Genomic DNA, 24901 nt, shown 5'->3' with positions numbered 1-24901 from the left:
AAACTCAAAGCCTGAGTTGGCTCTCCATCTCACGGTCAAGAGAGAGAAGCGACTCCTGAAAGTTGTCCTTTGATCTCTATGTGTACACTATGGTGCATGTGTGTCCCATTCACACACGTCATGTGCAAGTGTGGACACATATGTACAAAAATAATCAGTTTTGAATTTTGTAGAACATGGGTGTAGCAACTGGGGAAGTGCTTGCCTGGATGAGGGGGGTGAGTCCCACCCTCAGGAAGTACAGTAGGCTGAGAAGCTCACTAAGGAGGCAGGAAGCAGAAGCAGGGGAGGGGTCTCGGGGAGGGGTCTCGGGGAGGCAGTTCTCTGAGCCTGTCATCTGTGATAGCCTTTGTGCTGTTGTTACAGAACTGAACCCTTCTCAGCACTGTTGGCTCTTTCTTAATTTCATTCTTTCCTCCTACAAGTGTTGGGTTCCTTCAGCAACAAGTCAGTGGACATGTGCTGGGCTGCGATGTCCTCCTGACTGTGCCTCCCCCCTGTTTGTGGGAAAGACTTCTCAGCAAACTCAGTTCTTCAGATTGAAGTTGAGATATGGGTTTGATGTTTAACATTAGGTTGCTGCACTTCTTCCCAGCTCAGAAGTTTGTCTCAGAAGTACCAGGTCATGACAAGATGGGCTCAGCCGCAGCTAGAAGGGTGGGTGAGCCGCTGGGTCTGATGGGTGGAGTATTTGGATCTCTTGGCTGTCTATACTAAGGAGCATCTCCTCGGGTTTGGATAGGATGAGTGTGAAATATAAGGCACACATCTTAGATCTCAGCACTAGGGAGAGGGAGGAAAGCAAACCTCTGTTAATTCAAGACCAACCTGGTCTACCTAGTGATTTTCAGGCCAGCCAAGGCTACATAATGAGACCTTATCTCAAAAGTAAACAAGCAAGCAAACAAACAAAACCCAACAGGGATAAACCCAGTTTATGTCTGTGTCCCTAACAGAAGGCAGCTGTATTAGTAAACCCACACTGTCCTTGTTAAATCACTCTGGCATCATTGTTGACCTTTTCTGCAGCCATTAGTAGTTGTACGCCACATAGTCAATGTCTTCACCACCCAAAAATGTAATGAAACACAAGTGTTTACTCCAGCAATGGGCTCCAGACATGAAGGAAAAATAATCTATTCAAAACATCAACATTCAAGGAAACAACCTGCTCCTTCCAAGGCTGTAATTCCAAGGTTCCGCTCTGCACCACACAGGGAAACAGCGAGCCAGACACTCTTGCCATTCCACAGTCTGCAAATGTGTTAGCAGAGCCCTCTGAGGTTAAGCTCATGGGCTGGTGAGATGGCTCAGTGGGTGAAGAGGCTTGCTACTAAGCCTAAGGTTCTGAGTTCAATCCTCCAGACCCACAGTATGGAAAGAGAAAACAGAGATCTTTGACTTCGTTATGTGTGCTGAGACATAGAGAGACAGACATGTACACACAAAAGAACAAAATAAAACAAAACAAAACAAAATAAAACAAAAATCCTATGAGTCTCCTCCCCTAAATTTCAGGGTTCATTACCCAGTATCTTGACTTGGAGCCTTTTAGGGTGGCGATAACACTTAATACTTATCAATGGGGCTGGAAAGATGGCTCAGCAGTTAAGAGCACTGACTGTTCTTCCAGAGGTCCTGAGTTCAAATTCCAGCAACCACATGGTGACTCACAACAATCTTTAATGAGATCTGATGCCCTTTTCTGGAGTGTCTGAAGACAGTAATAGTATACTTGCATATAATAAAGAAATAAATCTTTTAAAAAATATTTATCAATAACAGTGCCCTGAATGTTCTTGTGCATTGTGGTCTGTTCCCCCAGTGGGTTCTTTTCTCCTGGCATTTGCTAGATATAGAATATCAGGAATAGGAGGCCCCAGTCTTATATGCATTTCCCCATGTGCTATCCTGATGCTGTCTTTCTAGGTAAAGACACAAAAGGGAACTTAGCTAACAGATGTCAGGAATGCAAATATAAACCAAAACAGTGAGCAGGTCCTTCCTGATGGCTTCTCCCAGTCTGGAGAGGGATAGCCACCAGCGGGTCACTAACCAGGACTTTCTAATCTTCCCCCTGTGCTGACTCTCTTTAATCAAGCTGAGAAGTGGTGAGAAGGTGGGGTAGGGATGGAGAGACAGAGACAGAGAGAGACAGAGAGAGTTGGATACTGCTTTCTGTGCTGGCTGGGTAGTTGCATGGCCTCGCTGAAGACCTGTCTCAACATCTCTGGGAAGTAGCCAGAGGTCACTTTCTTTGCCCTTTACACAATTCATTACCGTATTTATTTGGAGGTTGGTCTTTTCTTAATCACAGCTGATTCTTCAGCCCTAGTGTGACAGTATCCATTGGCCCAGCAAAACAGAAGATTCACCTTAGTGATGTACTTCAGGCAATAAATGTGGAACTTATTCAAATGTCTTTATCCATATAAGTTTTCTGCACTATTTAAGGTTAGCAACTCCAGGAGAACATTGACATAAACCTAGACTTACCTAGAAAGACAGAGCTTTAATTGAGAAAATGCTTCCTTATATTGGCTGGAAGGCACATTTCTGTGGGCATTTTATTGCTTAATAATTGATGTGGAAGGCCCAGCCCATTGTGGGTACTATACTCTTGGGCAGGTGGTCCTGGGGGGGGTATAAGAAAATAAACTGAGGGAGCCAGGAGGAGCAAGCCAGTAAGCAGCATTCCTCCATAGTTTTCTGCTTCAGTTCCTGCCTTGAGTTCCTGTCCAGACTTCATTCAATGATAAACAGGGATGTGGAACTGTGAGCTGAAATAAACCTTTTCTGCCCACATTGCTTTTGCTCACAGTGCTTTATCATAGTAACAGAGACCTAAGATAACCTTCCTTCTTAATGCTGCATTAGGACAGTACAATCTCACTGCCTGCTGGTACTCCAGCTAGTTTTCTCCAGGTAAAGTCTTGATTGTGTGAGGGAACAACATGATTGTAAAGGCTCAGTGCACGGGATACATCTCTATCAGGAGCTCGGGCTAGGGATGATGGAGACAAAGACCAGCAGTGCATTTCTACTGATGAGACCAAACTTTTTACCTTTGCCAGGGACCAAAGAATGATGGGAAAAATCTAGTCTGGATAAAGAGTCACTTGAAATGGGCCTGGAGGTCCCACCTGGTCACCATGTCCCAAGCAGGGGACATGGGATCAGACAGAAGTCATGGCAGTGAGCAAAATGAGGGGGACCCTGTCCTGAGAACCACGGTCTGGACCTGAAATCACATGCAGAGCACACAGCCTTGAGGGTGGCCTTCCCTGTGGCAGGGCCCTGGCCTCAGACATCTTATGGGGTATCCTGAGCTAAGAGCAGAGTCTTTGTTTGTTTGTTGTTGTTATTTGAAACCGAGCTTCTCTGTGTAGCCCTGGCTGTCCTGGAACTCACTCTGTAGACCAGGCTGGCCTCGAACTCAGAGATCTGTCTGCCTCTGTCTGGATTAAAGGCCTGTGCCAACACTACTTGGCAAGAGCAGCCTTTGTATTTATGACGTGTAGGAAGTCATAAATACAGAGGCTCACAGAGTGCTACGGAAAAGGTATTTTTACAATGGCAAAGAATGTCAAGCTTACATTTCAGCATCTAACTTTTTTATTTCCTTTCTTTCTTCTTTCTTTCCTTTCTTTCTTCTTTCTTTCTTCTTTCTTTCTTTCTTTCTTCTTTCTTTCTTTCTTTCTTTCTTTCTTCTTTCTTTCTTTCTTTCTTTCTTTCTTTCTTTCTTCTTTCTTTCTTTCTTTCTTTCGTTCTTTCTTTCTTTCTTCTTTTTTTCTTTCCTTCCTTTCTTTCTTCCTTTCTTCCTTCCTTCCTTCCTTCCTTCCTTTCTTTCTTTCTTTCTTTCTTTCTTTCTTTCTTTCTTTCTTTCTTTCTTTCTTTCTTTCTTTCTTCCTTCCTTCCTTCCTTCCTTCCTTCCTTCTTTCTTTCTTTCTTCTTCCTTCCTTCCTTCCTTCCTTCCTTCCTTCCTTCCTTCCTTCCTTCCTTCCTTCTTCTTTCTTTCTTTCTTTCTTTCTTTCTTTCTTTCTTTCTTTCTTTCTTTCTTTCTTTCTTTCTTTCTTGTTTTGTGTGTGTGGTGCTGGAGATTAAACCCAGAGCAAGAGCTCTACACTGAGATACATCTTAAGTCCACTTAAGCATAGCTTTATCTGAAGCTAATGGGTGCAGTGTACCTTGGAGCTGGTGACATCCTCAGTCTTTACAGGTTATACTACACATAACCCTGCTCTGATTCTATGCTCCTCTTCAGGTGACTTTACACTCTGCTCCTCCGCATGGTCCTGTACCAAGTATGATACAACCTTACCCCAAGTGTGATGTCACCCTATCTTCCTGCTGCATTCTCCTCCCTCCTCTGGAAACCAAATAGCACTGCTATCCTAGAAGACACACCTGTAGCTCCACATGTGTGCAACATGCGTATGCACGCACATGGCTGCATATACACATGTGCACATGCATGCACGCATACACAAACACACACTCACATGCATTTATACACACATACACTTGCGTGCATGCAAGTACACTCGAACACCTGAGAGCACCAAGTTGCTTCTCTTGGCATGACCTAAGGAATCTTTCCCATCAGGCCATATGTACACCTGAGGAAGTGAGGGTCACATGTGATATGAGCCAAGGAACCAGAGTCATATGAGGAGCTTTTTAGGTGTGATGATACCCTATTGGTCACTCACTCCACTGGGCGAACCCTTGAGAAAACCCTCAGTGGTTTTATCCCCCCCCCATTCCTCCCTTGCTAAAGTCACCTGACTGTCTTGGGGTGCAATGGGGAGACAGAAGGACCAGGTACTTCTGAAGGTCTCCACCCTAATCATTCACTTTTTTCTCCACAGAGGGGAAAGAGCCTCTGGAAACAGGTTTCTTGTCCAGGGTCACAGGCCTAGTTTACATACTGAAGGAGGAGGACAAGCCAGGTCAATCAGATGCTAAGGGCCCTGAGCATCAGAGGCCGCAGTGGAGGGCCCCTCTTTAGATTTGGTGGAGGGCACCGGGTACCTCTGCGGAGTGTGACACTGTCCTATGCCCTCCCTCGGCCATTCACACAGCAAGCCAGTTCCAGCCATCTCTGGGCACTTGTCCTATGGCCACAGCTCCAGAACAGCATGCTGGACTCATTCGTCCAAAATAATTGGTACCCTTGATTTCCTTCAAATAAACCGAGTCAAAGCCAAAGCACATTGTTCTAGCTGCTCCTGGGCCAGGGCATGGGGGCAGACACCGTGCCACACGACTCCTTCTGTCCCAGAGGGTAAACGGGCAATCCTTTAAACATTTCCTCTATTGTCCTCCATTCTTCTCATGATTTGTGGATCCACACGATTTTTATTCAATGGATAAAGAGCAATTAACAGGCCGAGGGATTTATTAAGGATAAGCCATGCCAGACGACTTTGACAGCTTGCTTTGAGTGTGACAGAATCACCAAATCCAAGGTTATATGCATTATGTATTTAGACTGTAGTGCAATGTCTAATGCCAGACTTGTAGACGTAGTCTTGCCATATGGCAAGAGACAGTCATGTACCAGAAACAGACTCAAAGGTCAGAGATAAAGGACACATGGCAGGCAGCCACACACCCAGACAGGCCAGGAATGGTAGGGAAGAGCAAGGCCTTCCATGAGGGGGCATCAAGGCACACGTTAAGGTCTCTCCCATAGGGAACCATGCAGAAGGAGAAAGAGCATATGCTGCTGGCCGGTAGGAATGGTGGGAAACCTCAGCCTCAGCCCTCAGGACACAGTGCTTGCCCCAGAACTACTCAACCACAGGAGAGTCTGAGACGCAATGGGACTGGGTTGAGCCCTACACACCACCCATACAAGAATACTTTGCAAGAAGGTGCAATGGGAGATGATGGAACCAGTGAAGTGTCTGGGTCATCCAGCTCTTTCTGCTTGGTGGTAGAATTGTGTCCACAAAGCATATACTCAAGTCCTGATGTTAACCTCCATGTGTGCAGTTTGTTGGGAAAGGGTCTCACAGGCATGGTTAAGCCAAGGTCCTGTGTTAGGATGGGTTCTGAAGTCCATGTGATGGGTGCCCTTACAGCAAAATGAGAGAGGCATGGGCACTCAAGGCCACAACCATGTGACCCCAGAGATGGACTAAGATGTTGCATTCCCCAGGCAAGAACCCTATTGAGTAGGAAAACACCTCCCAAGGGTTTCCTGGAAGATCCTGGACTGGGCTTTTCTTCCTCATGAGTCCTCAGGAGGGCCACCCTGCCATACTCAGTGTTGAACTCTGGTCCCAGGTGTGCTATGAGAAGGCACAGCTTACTTATTCCCCTTTGCTGTGCAGCCCTGGAGGACAGAAGGCTGCCATGCACAGTTCCACATACCTCTTCCACAAGGTACAAGTCACTGAAAAGCCACACCTTCCTGGACAGAGACAGGGAAGGGGCTTCTCTTCTCCAGGGCCCCAAAGATTAGGCTGGTGATACTCAACCTTTCACACATGCAGGACTCAGTCACAGCATTTGTTTGTCTTTATAAATGAGTGGCATGCACTGTCAGCATTTGGCTAGTTAACCCTAATTCTGCACTAAGCTACAATAATCTTTAATTCTCTCTCTGCTTTGTGCCTGCTGATCATTACTATTTTTATCTGTTCAGGAGTATTAAATCATCTGTCTTCTCCAGTCTTTCTCTATGCCCAAGTAGTAATGCCAGGTTTTGCTTCTTAACTGGAGACTTTAGTTAATGAGGTCTTTGTATCCCCACTATATCAAAAACACTGTTACCAGATCTTAAACTCAGGCTAGCTGGTCTGATCCTGACAACTTAGCATATGAGTGGATATGCAGAAGAGGGTGGGTTGTCCAAAGGTCCTTCTCAGACCTACCCTCTGACCATCAGGCTCACTATAAGGCAGAATCTCTCTCAGGGACAACAGGGCTCCCACAAGACCACTCCACTGTACCTTGCTCTTAAAATGACAGTTCCAATCCCACATGTGGCTCTCTCTCTACCCTGGGCATCACCAGCTAAATTCTCACAGTACAGATTCCTAGCAGCAAGTGACACACCTGGCTACTGGTCTGGTGAATAACTCCTCTCCTTTCCCATGACTTTGTTGCTTTTCTAGACTTCACAACAGAGCTACAGAGGCTGTTCAGAGGTTAAGAGCACTGTCTGCTCCTGCAGAAGACCTGGGTTCAGTTTCCAGCACCCACCTGGCAGCTCACAGTCATATATAACTCCAGCTCCAGGGGGCATGACACTCTCTTCTGGTCTGTTGGGGAAAAAGGAATACACGTGGTGCATAGATATACATGCAAGTGAAACACCTGTACACATAAAATAAAACATTAAAACCTAGGCTTCACAACACAGTGGAAGTAGCCAGTCCCAAAGGACCTTCCGAAACTGATAAGGTAAGAGGCCGTGTGAACCATTTTTTCCGTCACTGATTTATCTGACAGAAACAAGGGTGAACTGTGAACAAAATACTGTGGTGCACAGTGCATAAGAAGGCACCTAAAACCAGCAGCTAACAACCTTTCTGGCTCTTCTAGATGACCCAAGTTTGACTCCCAATGTCTACATGGCTTACAACCAGATGGGCTGGAGAGATGGCCCAGCAGTTAAGAGCACTGGCTGCTCTTCCAGAGGATCCTGGTTTGATTCCCAGCAACCACATGGTGGCTCACAAGCATCTGTAACTCCAGTCCTAGGGAATCTTCTGGTTTCTGGGTGCTATGTACACAACCAGCTTCTACAAGAACCCCAACACATATGCCAAATACACAGACATACATATACATATATTTTTTAAAATAAGCTTCAGGAGGACTGGCTCATGTTTAGAGTGCTTACCCAGCATATATGAACCCCGTGTTCAGTCCCCAGCACCATGGAAACCAAGCATAATGGGCCATGTCGCTAATGTCAGCACTCCTGAGGTGAAAGTAGGGAATTCAGAAGTTCAGAATTTGAGGCCACCTTGGGTTCCAGGAGATGCTGTCTCAAAACAAATGCACAAAACAAAAAATACCCCCTCCCCAAAGCTTCAGGATAGAGAATTGCAGTTTGCAAATAAAATATTTTAAAAATCCCAAACATGAGAACAAATGTAAATTCCTCTGTCTTCTAGAAACTTGTTTCTAAAGGTGACAGACACTGGGCTGTAGAGATGGCTCAGGAGTTAGGAGCACTGGCTACTCTTCCAGAGGATCCTGGTTGGATTCCCAGCACCCACATGGTAACTTACAACCATTTGTAACTCCAGTCCTAGGGAATCCTCTTCTGCCCCCTGGAAGCTATGTACACAAGTTTTGCACAGACACACATGTAAGTAAGAGACTCATACATTTAGCTGTCTTTGGCTACTTTGTTGGTTCTTCTTTTTCCCACCTTCCTCCACCCCCTTTTCTACCCTTTCAACCCCATAATGCTAAATAAGAAAGGAAAAAAGGATCAAAAAAAAAAAAAAGAAAAAAGAAAAAAAAAAAAGAAAAGAGATCTGTGAATGAAGTCAGGGGTCAGAAAGGGGCGATGTTATCATTAGACTACTTCCTGCTGGTTAGGGACATTGGATTCCTTGGGGCAAGTTTGATCTTCACCATTAGGATATCTAATTTCTTCTTGTTTCTCCTTTGGGTGTGACTACTTTACAAACCACAATCAACCTCGACCAACAATAACCAACAATACACTACCACCTCTCAGGACATAGTATTTATGTACCCTCTGAAAAGTCCTCGGAATTCCAAACATCACACAAACATAGAAACTATCTGCACCTGGCAAAACCATGACCCTACTAGAACACGAGTCACGCAATAGTCAGTTGCCGTGAAGCAGCCCCATGTCCCAACACCTGGGATTAAAACGAAAATATATTCTTATATGCCTGCGTTTTTTAAAGAAACCGAAATTCCAGAATTCTCACTACAATATAGTAAATAACTATATTTCTTAAGGTGGCAGACACAACGGCTTTCCAGGTCAGTTGGGGAGGAAGGCTTGTTTAGGAGATAGTGCCAACACAGGGGACTTGCTATCCACTAGGAAGAGAGAGCTGGAATTGAGACTCAGAGTAAAAGATATGTTCATCACAGACATTACAGGAAAGCTAGAAAAGAAGCAGGGACCAGGGAAGAAAACCCAGAAAACCATTTGCATGACAAAGCCAGGCCCCAAAAGCACAGTGAAAGGGGAGGAGTCTGTGTGTGGGAGACGCCCAGCTGGTGTGCATCACAGCTCAGGAAGCCCGCAGCGATGGACAGAGATACAAAATAATAAAGTACAAACCATAATCTGATGGGAAAATGGGAGAAGCTGCAAATAAGCAAGCAGATGCAGGAACCCCAGACAAGAGAGACCGCTCACTGCAGGCCAGGAAGGGAAATTGAAACAGGAGCGAAATGATACCTTTTTCTCTTACTGTGTCACCAAAGAGAGGACAAGTGGTATTTTCTATAATGGGCAAAAGTAAAACAGAGCATATTCTTTCCTACATTGTCAGTTGGATTACGAAATGCTGAGGCCTTGGGGAGGTTATCCAGGGACATGGACAAAAGTTAAAAATGTGTATAAGCTAACTGGTCTGACCCCAAACCACTGAAGAATCTAGAATCTGTTCTATAAACTCAGGTGAGCAAGGCTGGGGTGAATTTCGGTAACATATCTGCTGCCAAGTGCAAGCTCCTGGACACCAGGCACTGAAAGAAGAAGGTCCTGAGGACCCTGGTGTGATTCTCAGCACTCATGTGACAGTTTACAACCACTTGTAACTCCAGTCCAAGAGGTTTGCTGTAATAGTGCTGGATGGAAAAAATCTGGAAGGGCCCAGAAAGTTTACCAGCAGGAGAAGGGTCTGAGCTCCTGGGACCCATTTTAAAAACCTCTGTATATCTCCACTCACTGTTGTAGAAGATGGTGTGTGTGTGTGCGTGTGCGTGTGCGTGTGCGTGTGCGTGTGTGTGTGTGTGTGTGTGTGTGTGTGTGTGTGTGTGTGTTTACTGACTGAGATGCCTCATGGCCTGTACCATCAAACCTCTCACTGTGACACTTGACAAGATGTAAACATTACAGTTCCTCTCACTCTCTCCTGGAGGTCAAAAGTCCAAGATCAAGGTTTGGATTGGACGGTTCAGTTCTAGTAACAGCTGTGTTCACAAATGACACTGCCCACTCTGGGGCGTGATCAAAGTTTGGATGGTTCAGTTCCCAGTGATGGAGCAGTGTCCACAAATGACACTGTGCGCTCTGGGCTGTCTTCCTATCAGGTCAGGGTCTTACCTAAGACTCACCTGCCTCTAAACAATCATGGAGGAAAAGCTTTGTCATATGAATTTGAGGTGACACAATTAGGCCTATCCCAAGAGAAAAGTATGTATGTGTAACAATAAGCTTACTTAACATTTCTATATTCTTCAGTGGAGGAAAAAATATATATTATAATCTTACTACAGTTAAAAAATGATCAAGGCCAAGAAAACACTCAGCATCTGCTACACAGGCATTTCCTTGAGACGGGGGACAGTTGGGAAGGTGTTAAGTCTGAGAGGGTGGATGGACTAGGGCAGGGTGGAGGCAGTTCACAGAATTTTTCCATGTATGGTCAGCTCCCCTCACTAACAGAGACCCAGATGCCCCAAACCACAGATAATCCTGTTTTCACATATGCACATACATATGAAGAACTTTAGGGCGGGTGTTCAGTGGGTAAAAGCAATTTCTGCCAAGTCCGGAAACCTGAGTTCAGTCCCCAAGATGCACATGGTGGAGGACCAGAACCAACTCCTACAAGCTGTCCTCTTGTCTCTGTACACACACACACACGCACACAACACACACATGCACACACACACACATACACACACACACACATGCACACACACACACACATGCACACACACACACGCAAACATAACAACAATGACTTTTAAAAGTTCAGTCTGTTTTTCGCATGAGCATGAATTAACAACTGCTATTCCATATGCTGCCATAGCAAATCGCTACATTGAAGAAGGCAGAGAGCAATGAGAGAGGGTGTGTGCTACACACCTGGGGTCCCACCTACTACCCAGCCTAGGCTACACAAGGAGATGGCTCTAAAATCCACATGACCCCAGTGGAGTGGCTCGCACAATCTCAGCACTCAAGAGATTGAACTGCCACAGTTCAAGACAGCCTGAGTTTTATAGCGCATTCAAGGCTAGATTGGACTGCACAGCAAGATCTCACTGCAAAAAAATGCAAAACGAGGGGCTGGAGAGATGGCTCAGCGGTTAAGAGCACTGACTGCTCTCCTCTCCCGAAGGTCCTGAGTTCAATCCCCAGCAACCACATGGTAGCTCACAACCATCTGTAATGGGATGTGATGCCCTCTTCTGGGTTGTCTGGAGATAGCTACAGTGTACTTATTTATATATAATAAACAAGTAAATCTAGAAAAAAAGCAATGGAGGTTTCTTTTTAAAAAAAAAAAATAAAACGAGGGGCAAAGGGACACAGGGTCAGTACAAACCACCCATTTAAGATGGCTTTTAAGATAATTTATAAGTTTGATTATTACCTAAGGCAGAGATGTTTTAGTTAGGGTTTCTGTTACTGTGGTAAAACATCATGACCAAAAGTGACCTGGGAAAGAAAGGGTTTATTTCCTCTTACAGCTTGTGGCTCCCACCCTGGGAGGTCAGGCAGGACACTGGAGCCAGGTCCTGCTGATGCAGAGGCCAGGGAGGAACACAGCTCATGGCCGCCTTCCTGCCTTGCTCAGCCTGCTTTCTTAGAGCACCCTGGACCTTAGCCCAAGGGTGACCCACCCACAGTGGGCCCTCCCTCCTCAATCGTCATTAAAGAGAAAGCTCCACAGGCCTGTCTACAGACCCGTTTGTAACAGCATTTTCCCAACTGGGGTTCCTTCTTCCCAGGTGACTCTAGCTGTGGACATAAAATTAGCCCGCAGAGTAGACTAAACTCGAATAATTAAAATCCAGTCGAAATGATTTGCTAAATATCAATGTTTGGAAATAAAAATATTTTGAATATTCTTCAAATAAGAAACCCTAGGGTACAAAATTCTGTCTTGACAATATATCATGAAACCCTTCTTCCTGAATTATCTTCTGGGATTTTCCATTTATTATTTTTGGACCTCAGTAAGCTTGCAGGAAACTGAAACTTTTGTAATTGAAAGTGTTGATAAACAGAACTGTTCCATCTGTGGTTAATATTACAACATACTATTTTATAATTTAAAAATGTCAATAAAAAACACTTGAGAATCCAAAATACAGCCAACTTTTATTCCGTTGCTGGGAGGCAGAGATAGGTAGAGGTGAGTTCGAAGCCAGCCTGGTCTACAGATTGAGTTACAGGACAGCCAGGGCCACACAGAGAAACCCTGTCTCAAAACACCAAAACTAAATGGAAAAGAAACTTCAAAGAGGAGCTATTAGATAAAATACACCCTGACATTCCTTTAGAGACAATTCAGGATCCCCTGCTCCAGGCTGAACCTCTGTTTGGGGGTTTCCTGGGAGACCCAGGAGCCAGCGCTGGTTGGTTCCCATCACTATGGGAAAATAAATTCACAAGGAGCTGAGCACGGTGGAGTACTACTTTAACCCTAGCACTTGGGAGCAAGGTAGCCTGGTCTCTGTGAGTTCAAGACCAGCCGACTTCACAGGACACTACACTGGAGTCATTTCCCAGTTCAACTAGCAAGACAGGAAGTTCTGGTGTCTGCAGGGGTGGGGGGACACTCACAACACACACTCCTGACCGTAAGTCCCATCCCATCCGCATGTCACTGTCTGCACCCCCACAGAGCACCTTGTGGTGTGTGTTTGTTTTTTGAAATCACCTTGCCTTTCAAACTTTCCCTCTTTTATTAAAGACCGTATTATGGCCAGACACTCCACCTATGAGGACGCCTCTGGGTGAGGAGAACATGAGCATGGGGGGCAGAAACCAGAGAGGGCAGAGCAAGGGCTCCTGATCATGCCAAAACTCTGGCTTTGTTGTGTTATGTTGTGTTGTGTTGTGTTGTGTTTTGAGACAGGGTTTCTCTGTGTAGCCCTGGCTGTCCTAGAACTTGCTTTGTAGACCAGATCTGCTTACTTCCATCTCCTGAGTGCCAGGATTAAAGGCGTGTACCACCACACCCCTGCCAAAAATTCTTATAGGAAATACTTGAAACCGCATTTGCACACACTTCTCATGGCATAGGCTGCTGAACCTCAGAGAGCCCACTCCTCATAGGCTCGCCCCCAGTCTCACGGAATTAGATGTTTTCTGCTGTCTTTGGTTTCTCGACTGCCTGTCAGAAATGTTAGTTCCCAAGGTCAGAAGTCCAAAAGTGAGGTGTCAGCAGACTGCTCTCTCTCTCTCTCTCTCTCTCTCTCTCTCTCTCTCTCTCTCTCTCTCTCTCTGATATTGTTGGGTTTTGTTGGTGAGCTCTGATATGCAGGCCTGGTGGTGCTCTAACCTCGGTCTCCCTCTCTCTCCAGTTAACTCCAATGTCCTCTGAGGGTCTGTCTCATCTTCTTACGAGGTCTCCAGACACTGGATCTAGGTCCCTCTACCCCGAATCGCCTCATCTGAACCAATGGCTTTTACCATTTCCATAAATGGCAATGGCAGTGCCTAAAACACACACTGAGGTTCCCAGGTGAAGCTATTCAGGTTGAAATGGTTGTAGCCAGAACCCCACCCCCCATCCCGGCTGTGTTATATCATGTCTGTGTGTCTGCCCTTACTGGGATATTGAAGCAGCTAGGATGGCACCTGTGTCTGTGAGACCAGTCTCTGTGCTAGAACCGACTGTGCCTGTGTCTGCTTAGTGTTTACCCGGGGGTCTATGCTCAACGATAGATCCTCTGCCAGCATCCCAGAGCCTGCGATGGGGGCCGCCCGGTGCCTCACAGGCCATTGAACAGCCTCTCCAATCTCTTCCTGCCAAACAGCAGCAGATTCGTCCCATTCCCAATCCCCAGCAGTGAGATAAAGTCACCAGGCCAGCTTTAATCCCAGCACTCAGGAAGCAGAGGCAGGCATATCTCTGTGAATCTGAGGACAGCCTGGTTTACAGTGAGTTCCAGGACAGCCAGGACTACACAGAGAAACACTATCTCAAGCCCCCTCCCAATTTTCACAAAAAAGTGAGCCATTAGGCTGGTTGAAACCAGGAGGTTATGTGTCCCATAGCTCTGTGAACCCAGACTTTGATCACAAGGTGAGGTTCTCCCTACCTAGGACCCCATGGACTTGATCCATGCTCAATTCTGTGTACTCACTCTTGACACAGAACCAGTGTGCCTGTTTGCCAAGCCGCTGAGAGTCCACTCCAGGGCAAGCACCCAGCACGCCATCAGCTCTCTGCAGGTCTCGGCTGCTGCCTTGGATGGGACTTAGACCTCTCTCTGTCAACTAACCTGGATAGACCTTTCATAAGAGTGTGTGCTGCTTTTACAGAGGACCCAAATTCCACCTATGTCAGGGGGCTCAAAACTGTGTGTAGCTTCCTTTCTCTCTCTCTCTCTCTCTCTCTCTCAGTTTCTCTTTCTCAATCTCTCTCTTAATCTCTCACATGCCACAGCATGTGTGTGAAGATCAGGGGACAATTTGAAGGAGCTGCTTCTCCCCTCCCACCTTGATTTAGATTCCAGAGATTGAATTCAGGTTGTCAGGTTGTGGGCAAGCCTTTACCCACTGAGCCATTTACCAGCCATGAACAGACAGAGCTTCTAAAAAGAGTAAAACTTGGGTTCATTCTATGCATAAACTCTAGATAATTGATCTTTCTATGCTGAGTGTTTTTATAGTTAAAATGATATTTCAAAGAATTGGATCTATATTTCCTACAAGGCCCTGTTACTTAATACTAACCTAAATTCCAGGATTTCTTCATCTCAGGTTCTATAAACTAAAGAATGAGACTACTTATGACATTTAAATTTGGGAGGGTAAGACAAGCAACTCAGATGTTTAAAAGAAATGAATGCAAGCTGGTAAGATGTCTCAGCTCTTGCCCAGCAAGCCCTGGGCAGCCTGAGTTTGAACCCTGAAAGCTCGGGTGGGTCGAGTCCACATGCCCGTAGCCATCCCCATCACTAAGGTCTTGAGCTTGTCCATCCAGGGAATGCTGGGCCCAGGGTGGAAACATTATCTCCCTCTCTCTAGGGCCTAATTTCCATCTGCCTTCTTTCATCAGGCCCTCCTCCTGCTTGCTCTAAGCATAGGATGTCAGCACTTCCCCCACAAATGGGAGCACAGAGTGGGGCAGAGTAGGCATTCAGCAGGGATAATTCCTTATTTGTCCTTGTGCTTCCTGAGAGCTGCTCAGTTGACCCTTTGGGAGCTCCGGCCTCTTTCAGACACACAGGCAGACAACGGACAGGAAATCCCTGCAGGAATGTCAGACTCTAGAGGGCAGGCCCAGGGCCAGGGCTCCATGGGGAGAGGGTTCCTTGGCCTCATCATCATAGAGCTAGGCCCTGTGACCAGTACATCCCAGAATGTCCAAGAGCAACAGCAAGAGCCTGGCCAAAGACAGGCTCTGGTTGTGACTGCTTCTAGCTGCTATGCGTGTCCCGATTTGTATGGGATCCGGAAGGACCGTGGAGCATGTACTGTGGAATGTCTGATCAACATGGTAAGCAGGAGTCAGCTTCCATTGAAGTCTTGGAGATGATCTCTGCAGAGTTTAGACAGCTTCTGAATGAAATTTAGGCAGCTCACGACAAAGAGAGTTCTATCTATGCCTCTGGCAGAAGATAGTCAGTGAGGTCCCTGTGGGCTCTCTGTCTGCCTCTAGGGCTTTGAAACAGGGTATTTCTGTGTAGTCCTGGCTATCCCAGAATTTCTATGCAGACCAAGCTGGCCTTGAATTCACAGAGATCTGCTTGCCTCTGTCTGCTAAGTGCCGGGATTAAAACCCTGAACCATTATGAACAGTCTAAGGCTTTTTTTTTTATGATTTATTTTTTGAATGTTTAGTTATGTGTATGTGTGTGGGTATGAGTGTGCACATGTGTGCACATGCGTGCTGGTGCCCATGGAAGCAGAAGAGGATGTTACATTTCTAGGAGCTGAAGTTACACACAGTTTTGAGTCACCTGACATAGGTGGAATTTGGGTCCTCTGTAAAAGCAGTGCACACTCTTTTCTCTCTAGCCTCTTCCTTCCCTCTGGGTCCTAACCTTTAAACCACCCTTGTAGAGGGGCTTTCCCGATCCTCAGATGAAACAGTCTGTGTGACATCTGTTGTCTCTCTCCACTGTTGAAACCTTGTTTTCTGAGACAGTGTCTCCCTGAACCTGGAGCTCATGGGTTTGCCGGCAGCAAGCCCAAGGGATCCTCTCTGCCTTCTCAGCACCGAGGTGCAGGCCCTGCTGCTGCACACAGCTGTAATGTGGTGCTGAGGACTTCTCGTGCATGCGTAGCAAGCACGTTGCCCACCCAGCAGCTCTGTGCTCCCAGGACTCGGTTTGATTTTACAATGCCTTCTGCTTCCCTCTCAGAAGTATTCTAGATTTAAAGAAAACAAAGTCTAGCTGAACGATTTGAATTATAAACCCACAGCACTTTAAGGAGACCATCCCACACTCCTGTGAGGTGCAGCCTGAAGCAGGGTGTCTCCCCTGGCCAGGAGAACACTGTAAGGAAGGTCCAGCTCAGGGAACCAGCGCCTCTGAACACACCTACCTCACTCCATCTTCAGAAAACAGAAATTGCTCCTCTGTCCCTTACTCCACATCACCAGCTCCCCAGTATTCAAACCAGCACTACTCACAAGCCTCCTCCCAGGGAGAAGATGCTATCTGTAATGAATGTCCACGGTAGGCCCACTAGCCACGAGTAAGTGAGGCGGGGCGGCCTTCTCAGGCGCACAGTGTGACAGCTGACTTGAGAAGCTCTGTCTCCAGGAGGTTTCCCTTGCCTGCTGCAGCCATCCTGCAGACTCAGGAAGCTCCTCACAGGAAGCCCAGGGCAGAGGAGGGAGGTGAGGGAAAGAGCCAGGTACCCAACAGGGCCTGACATTTTTAGCGGGCCAACAAATGAGGCTGTCTTAGTCTTGGAGTGCACCATTCTCCAAAAGGGGGGAAGGTTTGGGCCATTTTCAGGGCAGAACAGAGTCATTGTATGTGCTCACGAGAGGCCATGGGTGAAGCATGCAAAATCAGACCGTATAAAGCCAGGAACCGATCACCTTCGAACAGAGAACAACATCTGGGGATTGGGGGATTTTCTTTGAGAAGTTTGTAATTACCTGCTTCTGATGGGGAAGCTCTTCCTCCCTTCAAGTGGCCAAACTTTAGAGTCTGGCTGCTCCACATTTTCTCAATGCCCACTAGGAGGATTAAGACACTCTTTCCCCCCTTTTTAATCCAAAGCCCCTCCCCATACTAGTGGAGAAGACACAAATGTTAAATTCCCTAGGTTTGGGGCGGGAAGGGAGCTTTGAGAGGGTCTGGGAGGATGAGAGGCATTGGGGAAAAGATCCACCTGCTGGCTCTTCCCGGAACAGCACAAGTCCCACAAGACGCCCTGTGAGTCCTGCCCAGTAAGCAGAAAAAATGACATATCTTCCCTTCCCAGCTCTGGGATACCAAGAGCTTCCTAATCAATCAAGGTGTCATTGTTGTAGCTAAATAGCACCACACCATCCACAGTCGTGCCCAGGCTGTCTCTGCTCTGAAAAGCAAATAAGAACCTGTGTTTCTGATAGCCACCCACTTATTCTCATGTGTACACACACACATGTGCATGTGCTCACATAGATTCACTTACACACATGTGCAGACATACATGTGTGCAAACTTATCAGGTGCACACACAGGTACATGCAATGCACATACATATAATTGAGCATACACACCCAGGCACACAAATGTGCATATACAGACTTGGATGGATGGAGCAATCCCAAATCTCAGCCAGCCAGTTCTGCCCCAAAGGCTGCCTGGGCAGGCCTCAATGGAAAAACAGCACTCCATAGGCAGAAGGGCGTAGGAGCACTGGGCGGCACTACCAGGCCCTGGGAGGCCCTGCTCGCTGCCTGTGGGGAAGGTAGGTCAGGAGGTGGCAGCCTGCCTTAGCTAGGGCAGTGAGCTCAGGATATCTGTCTTGGAGCTATGCCCTAGTCACTGGATCTGCAAAAACAAAACATAAAAAAGAAACAACCTTAAACCCAAATAAAAGCCCACCTCTCTCCTCAGTTCACAGCTGTCCTCTTCACACACGGTAGGCCTGGTGTGGTAGACAGCTCTGGGAAGAGTCAGAGTATCCAGAACTCACAGAACAGGGGAAGAAAAGACACGGTTCAAGAGGCTGCACTTGAGCTCTACTTGACATCAGGAATACAAGAGCTAACTGTCCCCTCCACACTCATTAATCTTCAGGAACAAAGATGGACATCAGTTGGCAGGAAAGGGGCTGCAGTGTGGAGAGATGGCAGGATTGCCTTCTAATTTGTGCTATTATTTACCCCTTGAGAAAGCCTCTTTATCACCATCCTGAGTGTCCACCCCATACAAGAGATAATAGGGCTTTTATGCTGGGCTTGACTGGGTGCTCAGGCACGTTCCTCTGATCAGTCACCTCTTCTCCAGTGCAGTCACACTAGGAACAGAAACAGCCTCAGGAAGTTCTCTTTCAATCCACTGAAATGGCCTAGATATTCAACATGGTGGTGGGTAAGACCTGACAGGTATAACTTGCTGACTATTCAGCACCAGTATCAACACCCTGTCCATCCATCCATCCATCCATCCATCCATCCATCCATCCAACCATCCATACATACATACATACATCTATATATCCATACATGTATATATCTATCCATCCATCCATCTATCCATCCATCTATCCAACAATCCATCTATCCATCCATCTACCCATCCATCTATCTATCCATCCATTTGTCTATTCATCCTTTCATCTATCTATTCATCCATCTATTCATTTGTCTATTCATACATTTATCCATCTACCCTTTCGTCTATCCATCTACTCATCTATCCATCTACTCATCTATCTATCTATCTATCTACCATCTATCATCTACTCATCCATCCACCATCATCTACCCATCCATCTATTCATCCATCTGTCTATTTACCATCCATCCATTCATCCATCCATCCATCTATCCACTGGTGTTTGTCCTCTGTGAGGTGATCTGGAGGTACAGAGTTGGGGAAAGGGATGAACTTATTGTCCCTGGCCACGAGGAGCCTTGCTCATGTCATGCCAGGTAGCTGAGAGGTCATGGAAAGGAAAGAGATATCCTGATGTCGAGGAAGGTCTCACCCTCTGTTTTCCTCATAGGACTCTTTATAGAACAAGGACAACCCGTGTTCCACTGGACTCTGTATCCCTTGAGTGGCACACTTGCAGGGGATGTGACACAGAGTAGGCACTAACTTCTATCTCCACTCTGTAATGGGACAGGCCAGCACCTGTCCTGAGTCTGGGTATTTCTGAGAGGGTCATAGCAGGTTCCACACCCATGTGTGCTAGTTTGTCTAGGCGTGAGAGTGAGGCCTTCTTAGCTGAGGTAGAAGAGTCTAGAGGTGGAAAGTGGGCTATGACTTCCCACAATAATAAAAGGGGGTATAATGAGATGCTGTTTGTTTTTCCATAATATGGCTGTCCACTAAACTGTCTTTCCTCTTGCTAGGCTATCCTAAGGCCCCTCCAGAGCCTTCTGTGGCCTTCTGTAGTATGGCATTCACATTGGAAGCCAGAGTTTAGATTTCAGTGGCTGGTAGGAATTCTTTATATGATCTACAGTTCCCAGTGTAGACATCAACTCAGAGGCTGTGAGTCCAGCAGCAAGGATACAGCCACTGGAGCTTGGCCCTATGTGTGGGCGCCTGGTCTAGGCTCTGTCTGTATAAACAGGCCTTTAACCCCCAAGCCGTGACCACCAGCACCCCTGCACGCAGAGAAGCTTGGCAGCCATGAATGAGCGTGACACTCTTGAGTTCATAGTCTTCTCAAACAAAGTGTCTTTAGTCTGCTCTCCCTTGTTGGGGACCTGCTATGGTGGCTTTCGGATTTTTAGACATGGCCTACTTCTTATGTTAATGCTTTATATAAAATAACATAGCTTAGCGTTCTCCTTCTCTAGAAGATGGCTTCTTGCATTTATATGTTTTCTTATAAATACCCCATTAATCTGATTGTAAGGGTCACTAGCAGCTGCTAAAGTTCCTGTGGACTTTGTCTCCTGGCTGACTGGGACAATGACCTAACACCCGCCTTTTGTTAGCCAGCAGGACCTCAGGTACAGCAGTATATGCTGGACGTGCCCAGCTCCAGGATGCCTGAGGACATTGGTGCTGTAGAGTACAGAACATGACACAGTAGCTCTGCCAGCAGCAAATGACACCGAGGCTTGTCTTGCTTCTCAAAAAATCAAATAAATGCCATTAGAAAAAACCAACAAGTCACTAATGATTCCTGAGTCAATCTTCTGTTTGTAAAAGGAACCATTCAGTCTTGTTGCCTACCTCCAAGCTGTTAAAACTAGAGAAGGAACCAAAGACATGAGAGTCTGGAATTGGCACCAGCCCCGGCTGGTGGCACGTGTCTGTTCAAATGCCTTCTTACAGATAGTGTGGCTTGATTTTCTCTAGACAGAGGAACCCTCCAGACTAGATCATATAACACACTTCCCAGCCTTATAGACAACTAGTATAGAGAATTACAACCTGTATTCAGTGACTGAGCTTAGGGTATCAATATGCAAACATAAGTGTGAATCCATGGCCCACGCCACTGGCCCCACCTGAAGACATCATTCCTGACACCATACCTCCAAAGTGGCTCCAACTTCTGAAGCACCCAGTTCACATTGCAAATTCCAGACACGGCTTTGGAACACACTGGAAGATGTATTAAGAGCCCCGAAGGAGGCAGCGCAGAGGCGTGGTCTCTCACCTGTCCCCAGCCTCCAGAGCTGGGAAACAGTTCTCTGAGGTCAGTTCATTTCTTCATAAGACGAAAACAAAAGGGGCTGGGTGTGGTAATACTCCCTTTGGCTATAGGAGATCTTGTTTATATGCACAATGTGGCAAAAGAAACAGTCTCCGGGATGAGAAGAGTGTTTCTGACTAGGGTAGGTAGTGTGCATGGGAGTGGGGACAGTGCACAGTACCTGTGGCCAAACAAGTGTTTTTTATCCGCTCCTTCACAAATATCTGTAAGATTGGCCAAAAACACCCTGCTGGCTGGGAGATGATGTCAAAGGACATTCAAATGAAACTTGTAACTTCATCCTGCCTGCCTACTTAGTAAGAAGGTGCGGGGATATAGGGGAAGAGTCTGGCTTTGAGCCTCCCCTCTGAGGACACTCAAGTTACTAGGTGGTACAATTCCTGAGCGAGGACTCTTCCTAAGAGAAAGCATTCACTTGGTGGGGAAGGGGTGGCAGTCTAGATGAAGGGCCTGCAGCATCCCAGTACTTCATCTCGTTTGATTGCCACTAGAAAGCCCCTGGGACACCAAAGTCTTACTAGGAGCCATATGGGCACCCCTCTTTGGCTAAAGTTCCTGATGGACTGAACCTCTCCTTCACAGCCTGGCTGGCTGGGTGAATGATCTATCACTCTCCTCTTGTTTGAAGGCAGAATCCTAAGTACAGTACATGCCTGGGGGTCTTGCATTGTACCCTACACGGCAGGAAAGGCATCTCTTAGCGATGTGATGGCTCTAGCCTTTGCCCCCCCCCCCCCCAGCAGCTTCCACTCAGGAGCATGCAGTGTATGGTACCCGGGAAGAAAGGATAGGATGGAGGGTGGGTGGGCTGAGAGCAGCCATCCAGGACCCAGAGAGGGACAAGGTGGGAAGGCCAAATCAAAGGCTAAGGGGACAGCAGAGGGGAAGAAGCATGGGGCACTCCCAGTCCCGTGGTTGGCTGTGGCCCTTGGTTCCTGATGGCTCCAGGGATTTACCCAGGCCATGGCTGCCTTCTGGAGCTTCATTACAACTGGAGAGTCAGGACGGGTGTTGGAGTGGACAGGGTTCTCTGACGCCATAAATGATGCCAGTAACCTAAGAGGTAGTGTGGGAGAAAGGTTTGTGCCAAAGAGGTGCAGGATAGACGGATGCAAGAGAGCGACTTAAGAGAGGGAATTTGTGCAAGACAAGGGATGTATGAGAAAGAAAGGTTTGTGAGAGAGGTGCGTGAGAAAGTCAGTGTCCAGCAGTGTAACCAAATACCCTATTTTATTTTCTGAGACCCATGCTGAGCTCCAGGAAGGACACAGGGATGCCCCTATATCTGCCCCAGGGGCAAGGCTATGTGGCCTGAACCTGGTCCAAGCTGTCTAGGCCTGACCTGAGCTGCTGTCTCCTCTGTGGTACACTGTGCAAACAACTCCTGTGGTTAAGGTTTGGCCAAGTAGTTTAGAACTGAAGCAAACCCCTGGGGGGGGGGGGGGGGCGCTCAGGATCACAGAGAGAAGAACTCACTAAGTAGAAGGATGTGAAACCCTCCAGTCAGTTTTCTCTGAAGCTAGTGGAATTCCTCTAAGATTGGTGCCATGGAAGTCACTCCGCTGTGAGACAGCCAGCGGCAGCGACTGACCACCAGACCCCCCCCCCCAAGCCAGTCCTCCCAGCAATAAAACTCAACCTATGATATACATGATGTGCATGCAGGCGGAGCCCAGGATGGGCTCTGGGCCGCTGCTGTCACCTTGAGCTTGGCCCGTGTCTAATGTTCCACGATCCATGTGGCAGAGTAGGGCCTTTGAAGCTACTATGTGTCAAAGTACTACTTTGTGTCCTGGAAAATCAGAAAACCTCTCTGGGTTAAGCTTGTCAGGTGGGTCAAGCAGGAGAAGGGAATGGTGAGTGTAACTCGTTTTTGGGATTGGATTCCAGGAAGGTGCGGGATTCATACCTGGACAGCCCTTGGTGATATCACTGCGGAGGACGAGAAGGGAGATGCTCAAGTCGGTTCATCCAACTCCCTGAGCAGCTGTGTGCCTGGCTTTTCTACAATGGTCAGTACCACAGGGTCTTATTTCTTCTGCAAGGTCATTTCCAGGATTAGGAATTGCTTAACTGTTGCTTAACAACTGGGATGCTGTGGCTCCCAGGAAACAGTTACCCCCTTCCTTCTGACCCCCATGGACCCTTTCCATGCCCTTCTATGCTTCCTCTACTTCCCTGTCACCCCAATTACTCCATGAAAATTACTCTAAGTGATATCACCAGATGTGAGCGTGCACACACACACACAGATACACACACATACACAGACACACACACAGACACACACAGATACACACACATACACAGACACACACACAGATACACACAGAGACACAGACACACACAGATGCACACACACACACACGGACACACAGATACACACAGAGACACAGACACACACACAGACATACAGATACACACAGAGACACAGACACACAAACACACACACACACACACACACACACACACAGAGTCAGCCTCCATATAGACCTGGGCTCTTCCCCTCCTCTCAATGTGTGGGAATACCATGTCAGGAATGAGATGATGTGCAGACAAATTCTTCCCATGTTTGCTTTAACACAAGAAAAGGCAGCAAGAATCCAATTCCTGGGGCTGTTCAGCTTTGCCTACACTGGACACCAGCGAGACAGCTATTCTAAGTTTCAGTGTTCACTATCTGTGCTTAGAAGGAATGGTGTCTCCTAAAATGTCTGACTTCCTCTCAGCTGGCCAGACTTCCTGCCTGCAGGCTGAGCCCATCTTTCCTTGTGGCAACTGCCACTGTGGACTCTTGGGGACAAGTCCCCTTTGAGCACCTTTGAAGGAGAACCCCCTTCCTGGCCGTGGGCCTGTCTGTCCTGAGGAGAGCTTACTCTCTGCTTGTGCTCCACGCTGGAAGTCTGTAGAATCGGGGAGAGGAGGGGTGGGGTTCCCAAGCGAGGCTCTGCACAGCCTTTGAGCATCTGCCCCATCCCCTCCCTGGGCTCCCCGCTGGTCTTGCCCAGGAACCATGGGCTCGCTATTTTTTTATTCTGATGAACAACGGGGCCGAAACGTCTTCCAACTTGACAAAACACAAAATTTAGGTGCTGAGAGAGATACTTCAATTTCAAGCTTAAAGATTACTTTGGGTCCCCCAGGACTCAGAAGCAATTTAGAGCTGACACCCTGAACAAGAGCAAGGTTAGAAGATTAAGACCAACCGCTGTTTGGATAAATGGCTGGTAATTGCCCATATCCGCAATTATACACTGGCACATAATTCCTTTTCCGCTACCTTTTTCCTCTCCTGTGTCCCGTCAGGCCTGATTCGGTAGGAGCCCACCTTGGTTTTCTTCTGTCGAGCCTTGGTGATGTCATACTCCACCTCATCCATCAGGGCCCTGCATGCTAAACAAGACAGATGGTATGGTCAGGTGAGAGGAGCAGGGTGGGCAGAGGTAGTGCATGTTTCACCCACAGGCACAGAGGTTCTGAAACACAGATGTGTGTGGACTCTGGCTCAGAGACAAGGACCCAATGACAAAAGGACCAAGACCTGGGTTATTTGCATCCTTTTTGTACAGTGGTCTTTTCTTTTAATTTCTAAAAACAGAAAACAGAAACGTTTGCTTGTGTGTATGTGTGTTAGTATTTGTCTGTGTACTGTGTACATGCCTGACAGGCGGGCACGGATGCCTGACTAGGGCATTGGACTGGACGAGGTGCTAGGTTTTGCGAACTGCACCTAGGGGCTCCGTAGCCTCTACTGTTGTGTTCTGTAGGTTTCAATTGACAAATGAAATCCTTACTAAGATGATGAAAAAACGATTTTCCCTCCAACATCTGCATTTAGGAAACAGTTTTTCCCTATAATAGCTGGAACCAAGCCCAGGTTCTCTGCAGGAGTATCAGGTG

At 47.1% G+C, this 24901-nt stretch overlaps 1 protein-coding gene across 1 annotated transcript in view; it reads right to left on the bottom strand.

The window, feature by feature from the left end:
• The window catches only part of Cnpy1 (canopy FGF signaling regulator 1), a 38261-nt gene extending 13881 nt beyond the window's left edge, over positions 1–24380 (bottom strand). Inside the window, exon 1 of the mRNA XM_052172393.1 lies at positions 24282–24380. Coding sequence (XP_052028353.1) covers positions 24282–24380 — 99 coding nt within the window. The remainder of the gene's footprint in view (positions 1–24281) is intronic.
• Between the last annotated feature and the right edge of the window lie 521 nt (positions 24381–24901).

Source organism: Apodemus sylvaticus, chromosome 2 (genome assembly GCF_947179515.1).
Source record: "Apodemus sylvaticus chromosome 2, mApoSyl1.1, whole genome shotgun sequence".
Taxonomy (NCBI): Eukaryota; Metazoa; Chordata; class Mammalia; order Rodentia; family Muridae; genus Apodemus; species Apodemus sylvaticus.
Note: the sequence above shows the minus strand (reverse complement) of the source record. Positions and strands in the feature narration are given on the sequence as shown.